Raw genomic sequence first — 11388 nt, 5'->3', positions numbered from 1 at the left:
TTAATTCAGTGTTTCCATATTCTGTTACTTTATGCTTCTATTTGTCAACATTTGAGAGAAATGGAAACTGTTGTACTTCATTTGTACCACCTCACTACATTTATTTCACTCCTTTACTTAGATACTTGCTAGTTACTTTGTGGGTTAAGATATTTAAGTATAACAGACATAATCATCACAATAAATATGCTGCAGTAATAAAGGTTTAACTGTGCAACAGTATTTAAAGTGGTTTAAAAGAACTGCACCTAATTCTATCGAGGTAACATTAATGCTACATGATTATGCATCACCAATAATAGTGTAAAATACAATAATGTAACAATAGGGGCATTTTGCTGCATAATTACTATTTTTATTTTTGAAACTTGAAGCACAGTTTTGCTTTTGTACAGTTTTACACAAGTAGTTAAAGTATCTTTAAATATTACATTTGTACGTTTGTAATGTGACTAAGATATACTAAAACAGCTGCTATAGTTATTAGAATGTGGAGTTTTCATATTGACCGGTAGGGGCGGTAGAGCGGTGCTGCAGCATTTCCGCATGAGCGAAGAAGAGTCGTTTCGGGAACGTCAGCAGCGTGTTTTGGTGAAGGCTTGAGGAAGATGGCGGGGTCCAAGGTGAAGCAGGACATGCCTCCTCCGGGAGGCTATGCTACGTTTGATTACAAGAGAAATCTACCGAAACGAGGACTTTCGGGTACATGCACCACATATTTAGTTAGCTAAATATACACGTCCATAAATGAGTTTTTATGAACGTACAGGCTATGTAACGTTTGCTACTTATTTAACAGCGGCTAATGCTAACGGTTAAGCGCCGGTTGGGTAGAAACAGGAGTTAATCTGCTATAATTAGGATCTTTAACCTCTTGGTGGCTCTTAAATTGACGCTTGTCTCTTCCAACAATATAATATCACAGTCTGTAAAATGTTTTAGTGTCTAAACAACGTTTTTATGCGAATTGTTATTGACAGTGATCATAGCAACACGCTAACTAGCTAGCACTGGCTCTTGGTTCATTGCAGGTTCAGTTCAATAAAATTATTACATTGTTGTAAATGGAAATAAACTCTTGAGTTTATTTAATGCCGCTTTTCCAAAACCTGTAGTTAAGCATGGACAGCTCAGATGCTGTGTGAAAGCCAAAAGATAAATGAATTAAACGTTTTGCCTGGTGTTTCACCTAAATTTGTGATACTTGTGATTACATTAGGCATAAAAAAGGACCAAAAAAGCCGAAATATTAACAAGTGCGACCGTTTCTTTTGTCATTAGCAAAACAATTGGGACACTGTCTTTATAAGGTCACATATTTATCAACGCATTGGATACACTGTCAGAACACAAGAACCACCACTAGACAGATAAATATGCAAATAAGCAATTATTTCCAACAAAACAACACGACAGAGAACAATACATGATTTCCTCAGTCATAAAAAAAAAATAATTGCATGTCTCCATCACATTACCAGAACCTTGAATGGAACATCTCCAGATCACTTCATTTGACCAACACTCAGTGTCATTGATGAGAAGCACCTGAAACCAGACTCAACAATTGTGAACAAATCATCGAAGAGAGTCACAGTGTTAGCAGTCACATGTGCAGATGCTGTCCAACTGTTACAGTGGACGTGCAACCGTTTACAGCTGCACATGCAAGTGAGTTAGTAGCTTCTGCAGTTTTGCCACTTGCATCGCCTGTGTTTTAGATTTCACATATACACCACAAAAATTAGTTTTTCAGATCGGAACATTTTTCTACTGAGAACTGGGGAGAGTACAGGGGTCATTCTGCTCAGAGTATCATCATATCACCTCTGCAAATGTAGAAGCTGCTGTTTTGCTACATTCAGCATCACTGATGTGTGCCTAGATATGTAGGTCTGAACTTCTGCAGCTATTTGCTACACTGGTGGCGATATCAAGAACTGTTCTGACAAAGATCAAATAGCTTTCCCAAAAATTCTAAATTGACTGCCTTAAAGTCTAGATGCTACCATTGTAACATACAGCAGCTGCAGCAGATGGTTTGCTAGATATAGTTGCCTTACATGAGCGTTAGCCACAGATCTTATAAGCAGTCTACTACAGATTAATTTATTCCATTATTGTAACATCAAAGAAAACAGATGGTGAAAACACATGTTAAGGAGCTTACTATTATTTTGTGTTTTTCATTAGCTTTGATGCATGTCCAAACAAACATGCTGAAATTGATCCGATAATGTGGTTGAGATATCACTCAAACCCAACTGTAAATCATCTGTGCCAAATGAGTAAATGAAATGTAAAATGTGAATATAATGCTGCTTTAAATTGTGACTAATGAATTCTTTGACCAACAGGATATAGTATGTTTGGCATTGGCATCGGCATCATGGTGTTTGGTTACTGGAGGCTATTTAGGTGGAACAGAGAAAGGAGGTAGGCAAATTCTTTCAATTGTGCTTAAGGCTCTGTTCACAGTCAAACTTAGTAATGTTCACAGGCGAGCTAAAACTGGCGGTGATGTAACGTGTTTATGTGTCGCAGGCGCCTGCAGATTGAGGAGATGGAAGCTCGGATAGCTATGATGCCCCTCCTGCAGGCAGAGCAAGATCGAAGGTGACAATAAAAAATTAACACAAATACACACATTTAGTGTTATAATCTGGTAATACATACATAACAACTGAATTGTCCCTCTGGCCAGGACCTTACGAATGCTGAGGGAAAATTTAGAAGAGGAGGCGGTTGTCATGAAGGACGTTCCAGGTTGGAAGGTAATGAAAAGAAATGATCTTTTTGTTCTCGTAGACCACTGCTTATTGATTAATTTTTCGGTATCTTAAAATTGAAATTAAATTACATAACATTTAATACACATGTTGGTTTATAGATTTATCACAGCTTTTCATATTTATTGACCCCTAGATGCACAAGTAAGTCAAAGATTAACCGTCTCTGTTTTTGTTTCTTTTATTCTTCAGTGTTTTTGTGACAATTAAAAAAATTAACTTTACGTTAGTGGGTCAAAAATGATGCACATGCATTTCAAATTAAAATTTCATCCATATTAGTTATTTTCTGACAGTTCTACAGCATGTACTATGGACTGTATCTCAACTGTTCAATTTCATCAAAACAAGTAACATTTTACACAGATCATTTCACATTATGTATATTTTTCACTAAATTTGGAGCTTTACATAATATTTACATTGATTACTGTTAATTGAAAGAGTTACTGTTTGTATAATTAGCCCAGTTTAAAAGTAGCTAACATTACTGTAGTTGTGGATGTATTGTTGGCATAACTTAGCTGTAGCTAAGGTAGTTACATGCAGTGAGGTGTACACACACACCTGATGTTCAGATTCTAGTAATGATCTTAATTTTTGACCCACATATCAAGTGTAGTTTCCCATTACGTATGCATGTAAGGATTGACAATAATAGAAAGCTTTACTGATAGAAACTTTTCATAAATTCATCTCAACTTTTGAGCAACGGATATTGAAAAGCAGGATTTAGCATACAACAATAAGAATGGATGAAAATCTGTAAAATAACCTGTTTGGTAAAAGCATCTCTCAAACAATATTTATTTAGAATATGAAACATTTTCTGACTATGACTATAATCTGTTTTTGTCAACAAATTAATTTTCTAATTATATATAAACTTGTGTAGGTCGGAGAGAGCGTCTTCCACACAGACCGCTGGGTCACCCCTGTGTCAGAGGAGCTGTTCAACCTCCGGCCCCGTGAGGAGCTTTTGCACAAGCGTTTCGGCTTCTTGTGGTACGTGTAAGCACCACCGAGATGAACAGTGTCCTGCCACCTTCCACAGCCAGTACTGTGTGGACCTGAGCCCTCGCTCAATTCAGCTTGTAAATGTTCAATATTAAACTTTTTTTTTCTTTACCTCATCCTTGTTTACCTGTTGTAATTGTTTCAGTTTGAAGTTTACAGCATTTACCTAATAGAGATTCACGTCCATTCTATTTTGTACTCGAGTTTTGCTACATTATACTTGAACCCCATTTCAATGAAAAGACTCACATCATCTAGAGGTATATGAAGCCAATAAAATAAGCTCCAACTTGACCAGCAATATTAAAATACTGCTTCCACATAAATGCATCGGAGAAAATGATGCACCAATAAATTATTGCATTGAACAGGGGAATTCTGGCTATCTTTGATCAGGGTGCACAACACTATAAGCTGACGAAGACAAATTCAGAGGCTTAACACTGAACTAGAATGTGGAGGTTGTTGCACACTTATCTTCAACAGCAAATAGATTGTATTGATCTGCATTATCTCGATTTTTATTCAGCTTAACTAGCTTGCTGAAATTTCCCTTCTGACAAAAATGGCAAACACTGGAGAATGTTCTCAGGTTTCCTGGAACATGCACAGAAAGTCTTAACACTCAGACTGTACAGCGGTACATCCATCACTAACTCACTTTGGCAAAAAAAAAAACAACTAAAATCTGTTGACCATGTCCAATGATAACATGTCTTTGTTGTTTTCAGGCAACTAAAGATGACTTTATAATTTGTTCAATTTGATCAACATTAAACTGACTTCTGACACGATCAGGCTTCATTTGAACATATCCATCATCAAGTTACAGATTACAAATCAGCTAACACCTTGTCTGTCAGCAGCACCACATCTGTAGTCTACTTTAAATCCATTATAACACTGAAATGTATGTCAACTGAACGATTATCTAATCAACCGAGTAAAAGATTTTAACAGTTTTAAGGTGTTGTAAAATCAACAACAAAACAGTTAATTCTCTTCAGTTTTATTTTTGAAATCACAATACAAAAAGTTTAAACAATAGTATTCATTGGTCTTGTGCCTGTAGTTAATTAGCATTACAGTGATAACGGTACTCCATCTTTCATGTAAACTGTCTGAAAAGGTACTCCTTGTTATGTTCAAACAAGATAGTCAATTCAAGTTATGTTCGGTCCCTAGCGCGTACAGTTCCATCATCCTGCCCCTGTTTTTTTTTTTAACATCAATGACTTTGAATAGCAGCCATAACATTTGAAAAATGTGTTTAAGGCAAGCCATCATTTGATATTCAGAGGCCTCGACCTTTTAGTTGGCAGGATCCTCCTGTGTAGCCACTGCTTACAGCTGCCCCAGTGCTGCTGTACATTGGACCTGAATCGGGGGGGAAAAAGACGTAATCAGCCCGGCCAATCGCGACTGCACCAATCCAAAACATTCATATTAATAAAAACCTGAGTTTACCTGATAACTGCATCTGCATCATCAGTCACTGCCATTTAAAGCTGCACGATTCAACTATGAGGAGATCCAGTGAAGCCTCCAACAGTCCATTCATTCTAGAGAAAGAGATTAAAGGATGGATTAAGCCCAGCAACTAATGTTTGACATAAGAAATCACAATAAAATGCATGCAACACTATTCATGAGTCTGAAACTCACCACTTATTCATATGTAAGGGTACAAAGAGAAACAACTGAATACAGTCTAGACACCTTACACATCAAATAGGACTGCTGTGGGACATTACTGGAGCAAATTTGAGGACTAATGCAGTGAACAGAAGTGGACTGAGCACAATACTACCCATGACTTAAGAGGCCAATGCTTTTTTTGGTGGACTCAGGAGGTGGAGCACTACAATCCAGAGGAGCTTCATAGAAACATTTTTTTCCTCCATGGACATTTCTTTAAGAATCAGAATCGGGGAAGAGGCCATGGCATGTTTGTAGGCGACATCTGAAGCAGAGGACTAAACACAGCGACTAACTTGAAGGTATTCATGGAAACAATGAGAACTGAGTTTGAAGGATGTGAGCAAAGCAAAAGGAGATTTTTACCTCACGTGCATTGGCCTACTTTCTCCACATATGACCTAGGCAAGAGAGCAGCTTTCATCTCTGATGAGCACTTGTTGGTAGGCGCAACACTTCGCTCTCCAAGGACTTGTAGGTTTTTGAAGTAGCTGACCTCTTGAACGTAATGAAGCATTAACATGACCAGACACCAGCTGAGGTTTTCCCCAGCATTTCCATGCGCCACTTTAGGGGCTAATTACTCAAACCCCACTAGAGGTATGATCTCAGTACACTATGAAGTCGTCAACACATCTGGGTATAAATAGTTTTGAAACATGTACAGGATTCACTGGGCCAAAAAGCATCTTTAGTTTTTAGATCGTAGGAAACCAGGCAGAGAGCTTGTCAAAAGAAGTGGACTTAAAAAGTAAAATAAAAAAAATAAATAAATAAAAAGACCAGATTACAGCTTATCTTGCTTTACTATATCTTATCCAGAGAACTTCACTTGACTAAACTGCCAATTTATAGTTGCCCTCCAGAGACATCCATGTGCAATTTCAGTGTTTTGAGCAGTTGACTTGGTTCTCACGCAGCATTACAGTAACAGATGAACCTACAGCTCTAAGCTTAACTTCCCCCATGCGGTAGTTTTAAAAGGCAAAAGAATCAAGATTATTTTCCACAGTCTGTTTAATAGGCTCCATGAAGCCAAACTGACAAAGAAAAAAAAATGTTGATCATACAAAGAACATAAAGTACAAAACTGTTCCCGGTTGAGATATTACTTTGGGGAAACGAAGTTACATTTTCGATCACTTAAACAAGATTAGTCCATTTTACAGCACATTTAAAATGCAGATGTTGAGCAGAGCACAGAAGATACCTTGGACAGACTGTAGCATGCTGCAATTTGCAACTTCATGAACAGCCGGCCACTTCGGATGTGTAGTTCACCAGTCTGAAAGGAATTCACTCTTTTGGGAAATTGAACACACAGGAGCCTCAGCTAAACTAAGTTTTTGATAGTAAAAAGGAATTTAGCATTAAATCCCCCAAAAGTTTTCTTCTAGAGTAAATGGATCTTTCCTCACTCAGTTTAAAACCTGACAGGAGGTAGGCGAGTCACAGAGACTGAGAGGGGAAATAAGAAAAAAATGAAACAAAAAAAACAAAGAAAACCAAACAAGCCCCATCGGATATTTCAATATAAAAAAACAAACTCAAAAACTAAGGAATTAAATGAGGAAACACTTTAACGTGCTGGACAAAAAGTCTACAGCGATGGTAGCGGCTGTTCAACGAAAAGCCAAGTGGAGAGTCATTGTTTGAGCCCCCAAATGGGGACTTGTGGTACTTATCAGATTACAGAGATGCCTTGTAGTTAAACGATCTTTTTAGAGCAATAAAGATGCCCAATCGAGCAATGTAAGAGTCTTGAACTGTAATTTGTAACATGGTTTGTTAAGGAATGACCAAAACTCATGGCTACATTTTTTTTTTTTTAAGATGCTTGAGCTACTACAACAGAACTACAAAACTAAGGTCAGCAATAACACGTGGACATTTTTCTTGAGGAGCGCATCTTTGAAATACAGCCAGCCAAGTGATGATCTTGAATCAGGGAGATGTTTACTCGTGTGTAGCTGAGGATAAGAAGTGGGCACACAGGTAAAGACACTGAAAGTTCCAACACTGGAGTTTCACAACATCCCCTTCAACCCACCAGACAGTCCAAAAACCCTCCCTCATTTTTTGCCTAAGGGGCTCCATCAACTGAGATACGAGCAATATTAGAATAGCAAATGCTGAATGTTACCTAAAGTGTTTCAAATCGTTTGCCAGCCTCTTTATCAGAGTGGGGGCGGGGGGGCTAGCAAAATTTGCCAACGGTGTACAGAGAGGCATCGACTTGGGCACAAGTACAAAACTGAGGGGCGTACATGATACAAGTCTTCATATGTTGGGGCTGTGAAATTGTCTTAATTCAGTGTTTGACCACTTCTAATGTGATGAGGTGTTTATAATTCTTAGCCTACCACCGCCAACTATGCATGTAATTTTTTATATGTACGATTTTAAGGAACTAGATTCCGATATTAAACTGGCCTTTTTGTTAAATTGTATTATATATGCAAGTTCATTTAGTGTTATATTTTAAAGTTTGAAAATGACAGCCCCAACATAAGTCTACATACACAATACAAATGCATTTCATTCATGCTTACCATAGCTGTCATATCCATCGCGGTAGGATCCAGAGCGGTCACCATATCCACCCTGACCCCTGGGAATTAAGCAAACATTTAATTAGCATAATTACATTAAATTAACTACCATGTAATATCATGAAGTCTCAACTGTGGTTTGGAAAGTATATTTACCTATTTTCTCTGTAGCCACCTGAGGAGTATCCCCCACTCCTGTATCCACCACCACCAAAGCTCCTCTCTCCACCTCCGAAGCTCCTGTCGCCGTAGCTCCTGTCGCCGTAGCTCCTGTCGCCGTTGTATCCCCCACCTCCAAAGTCAATAAAAGTAAATAGACAAAGCAAGATAAATATGGGCGACTTGACAGTAAACCGAACAAACTATAAATATATTTAGGCCACCGGTTCTCACCTCGGGAATAACCACGTCCACCTCTCCCCCGGGATCCACTGAATCTGCCACCTCGTGGGCCTGAACCGAAACCTCCTCTGGAGCGCCCGCCCTTTCCTGCTTCATCGACACGAATAGCCCGGCCATCTAGGGTCTGCAACACAAAGGGCATTAGTGAATATTATATAAAAAAATAAAATAAAAATAAAAAAGCCCCATCCATAGCAATGTATAACTAAAAGTCAATGATAAATGATAAATACATGCATACAAGCATATATGTATTGGCAAATGTTTGTGCAAAGGGTTAACAAGACGACTTTGGTCATTTTAGTATATACATGAAAAACCAAAAAAAAAAAAACAGAACACAAAAAAAACAAACAAAACAATTTATAAGGAATAAGTGGTCAATAGTTCTTTACCTTGCCGTTCATGGCGTCCAACGCATCTTTTGCATCTTCTGCATTATCATATTTCACAAAGCCGAAACCACGAGATCTTCCCGTCTCTTTGTCTCTGATCACATCCACTAATGGAGGGAAAAAAAAAATCTCGTCAATAATGCCACGTACCGTCAAACGGTGATTCAAAATCACTTCCTGACGGTATAACAGTGATTTATCTGGGGGGGGAATGTGCTGAATTAAAAAGGAGGCTTCACCTTTCTCGATGGTTCCGTATTTGCCGAAGGCCGCGGCCAGAGACTCCTCGTTGGTCTCAAAGCTCAGTCCTCCGATGAACAATTTACCCTCGTCCGACATCTTCAGCGAAACAAAACAAAGACAAAATATAATTAACATTTGATCTAAAACAAACGCATATATTTACAAAAACTAAGAAACCTACTCCATGCTTTCACATCGACACACACCACCACCAACAAAAGTAGGTCACTGATCCCGTTACACGAGATGACCACCATTACCCGCGTAATTGTGCCAAAGCCTTTATCTAATGCAAAACAATGCACTAAAGTAGACTTAATCTAAAATTAAGTCTAAAATTGAATTGAATTAATAGCAGCCTTTAACGGATGGATGTCGAGCTAGGCCTCAGGCCCGTAAACGTGGTTTCGTTTGGTTAGCGGATTAGCTACCTAGCCTTTTTCCTTTCGGCGCCATTTTGTAGCAGCGAGCTGCTGCTCCTCACTTTGTTTCACTGACCGACCAAGGAACACGCTTCAGCTGCCTTATTCTCTGCGTTATATAATTGCTCTGATTAGCGAATAAAAAAGCGGTTAGTGAACAAATTTCGCCAAATTTCACGTATCTTTTTCTGAACAGCAATACAACGCTTTTGGCGCGATCTCATGCTTTGCGAATGATTTACATCGCTATCAAAAATTTTAAAGCTAGTGTGCAGCTGAACGTGGTTTTTATCAAATAATTAAATAGCTAACATGCTATTCGTGCCTCGAAAATGTAGATGTGTGTGGATGTGACTAATTCACACAAAAATTTACTCTGGAATGTGGTAAACATAAGACAGAAAACAGCATTTACCTTTTCACTCGTGGTTCGCAAATAGCTGATGAGCTGAGCCGCAGGTCGAATGAGGGGGAAGAGACGGAGCTCTGCTTTTCACCGCTCTACGTACTGACGTCTTCTTCTGCCGGTGTACATGCAGGTCACATTATAACGTGAGGCTCCACACCGCCACCTACTGTACTGGATGGTGTAACACCATGGTTGAAAAAAATGAAATTTTAAACAAAGAAGCTCAGTTACCTTGTTAGTAATTCTTACAATTGCATCTACTATTTCTCCCTCACTGAAAAATCCATATATGAATCTAAGTATGCAAACTAGGGGCATGATATTCCACAAAATATGGTTTTGATTGGAAAGTGATACCAGAGCCAGGATCACCAATATCATAACCAATATCAATACTGTTTATTGTTAAAAGCAGCTAATGTACTGTCATGTAATGTATGTCACATAGACTGTATATAAAGAGGTATGTTATAATTTAAATGTATTAATGATAACCCTTTTTTGAATATAGCTTAATTTTCACCTAATCATTTTCCAAACATGCAGCATTTATTTTTTTACTATTCTGTGTTAATTACTTAATCACATGCATTTCTGAACACAAGACAGTTTCAGTGGTAAATAAATGTTCAGTCCAGTGAACTAAAGTGGTGATCAGTGTGCACATGGTCACAACAGCAGCACTAAGAAGAGTGTCCATGTGTCCAGGATGTGATGCTTTAAGTTTCAATCCTATTGACATTAGTATCCAAACCCAAAAGAGACTACATATCAGGGGTATCGATACTCCCAACCCTAATGCAAACATCTTTCATTTCATTGCAATTTTCTGCATTGCACTGCATATTGGACCATTTTTGGTCCAATAAGATGTTACAAAATAATTTTTGTGTATATGTATGATTGGAGAGCAGATTGGAGATAATAGCTTGCCATCAAACATAATTTTATCCCAACAGTATCTAAACTTGTGTAAGGTATTACCAAAAGATTACATATTTCCTGTCTAAAACATAATGAATGGCCAAATTGTACACCCAAAACTTGTCCCACTTTCTATTCAAGGCTTCTAGATAAAGAAATATAACATTCTCCTCTAGTTTGATAAGAAATCCATTAATTAGAACATCACTCAACATCATTCTTTTGATTCCTTGATTAAAGCTGTCTCAGTGCAGTCAGATGAATTACAACCTTCATAACAAAACTAAAAGCAATCTTGAGAAAGAATGAGCATGCGTCGTGTATACCAAACACTTTCATATGCCTCATTGTCCATCAGGCTGACTGATCAGCAATATAACATTAAATATTTAAGGATGATTATTTTGCATGTTTCAAGTGCTTTGTTTGTATGCACCAGTTTGTGTGAGTCATTGAGGTAATTTGCTGGTCAAGTGTGTGAGGCCTGAATTAGGGCAAAGTCCAATTTGGCTGTGTGGGAGGTAGACGTGTCTGTAC

General features: G+C 38.1%; 2 protein-coding genes across 3 annotated transcripts; one reads left to right on the top strand and one right to left on the bottom strand.

The window, feature by feature from the left end:
• The first annotated feature begins 566 nt into the window (after positions 1 to 566).
• ndufa13 (NADH:ubiquinone oxidoreductase subunit A13) lies at positions 567 to 3922 on the top strand. The gene is made up of 5 exons (XM_022755348.1): positions 567 to 702; positions 2358 to 2436; positions 2545 to 2616; positions 2705 to 2774; positions 3685 to 3922. The coding sequence occupies exons 1-5, from the start codon at positions 609 to 611 to the stop codon at positions 3802 to 3804; spliced, it is 435 nt and encodes a 144-aa protein (XP_022611069.1). The 5' UTR covers positions 567 to 608; the 3' UTR covers positions 3805 to 3922.
• Positions 3923 to 6503: 2581 nt separating this feature from the next.
• Positions 6504 to 10040, bottom strand: cirbp (cold inducible RNA binding protein). Of its 2 annotated transcripts, none has more exons than XM_022754826.1 (7): positions 9934 to 10040; positions 9093 to 9192; positions 8854 to 8960; positions 8450 to 8582; positions 8213 to 8348; positions 8057 to 8115; positions 6504 to 7474 (listed from the first exon to the last, which is right to left on the bottom strand). In XM_022754826.1, the coding sequence occupies exons 2-7, from the start codon at positions 9190 to 9192 to the stop codon at positions 7461 to 7463; spliced, it is 549 nt and encodes a 182-aa protein (XP_022610547.1). In that variant the 5' UTR covers positions 9934 to 10040; the 3' UTR covers positions 6504 to 7460. The 2 variants fall into 2 exon arrangements, with proteins under 2 accessions (XP_022610547.1, XP_022610546.1); XM_022754825.1 differs by having other exon boundaries at positions 8213 to 8357; positions 9934 to 10039.
• Between the last annotated feature and the right edge of the window lie 1348 nt (positions 10041 to 11388).

This window comes from Seriola dumerili, unplaced genomic scaffold (assembly GCF_002260705.1).
Source record: "Seriola dumerili isolate Sdu_G_001 unplaced genomic scaffold, Sdu_1.0 BDQW01000226.1, whole genome shotgun sequence".
NCBI classification, from domain to species: domain Eukaryota; kingdom Metazoa; phylum Chordata; class Actinopteri; order Carangiformes; family Carangidae; genus Seriola; species Seriola dumerili.
This window is presented reverse-complemented; position numbering and strand designations above follow the sequence as displayed.

Coding starts and splice junctions, on each gene's coding strand:
- cirbp (XM_022754825.1), bottom strand. CDS start 9,192: ATGTCGGACGAGGGTAAATTGTTCATCGGAGGACTGAGCTTTGAGACC. Junction 8,583..8,853: donor TGGACGCCATGAACGGCAAG/GTAAAGAACTAT, acceptor TTTGTGTTGCAG/ACCCTAGATGGCCGGGCTAT. Junction 8,358..8,449: donor TGGACGTGGTTATTCCCGAG/GTGAGAACCGGT, acceptor TTACTTTTATTG/ACTTTGGAGGTGGGGGATAC.
- ndufa13 (XM_022755348.1), top strand. CDS start 609: ATGGCGGGGTCCAAGGTGAAGCAGGACATGCCTCCTCCGGGAGGCTAT. Junction 703..2,357: donor ACCGAAACGAGGACTTTCGG/GTACATGCACCA, acceptor TTTGACCAACAG/GATATAGTATGTTTGGCATT. Junction 2,617..2,704: donor CAGGCAGAGCAAGATCGAAG/GTGACAATAAAA, acceptor CCCTCTGGCCAG/GACCTTACGAATGCTGAGGG.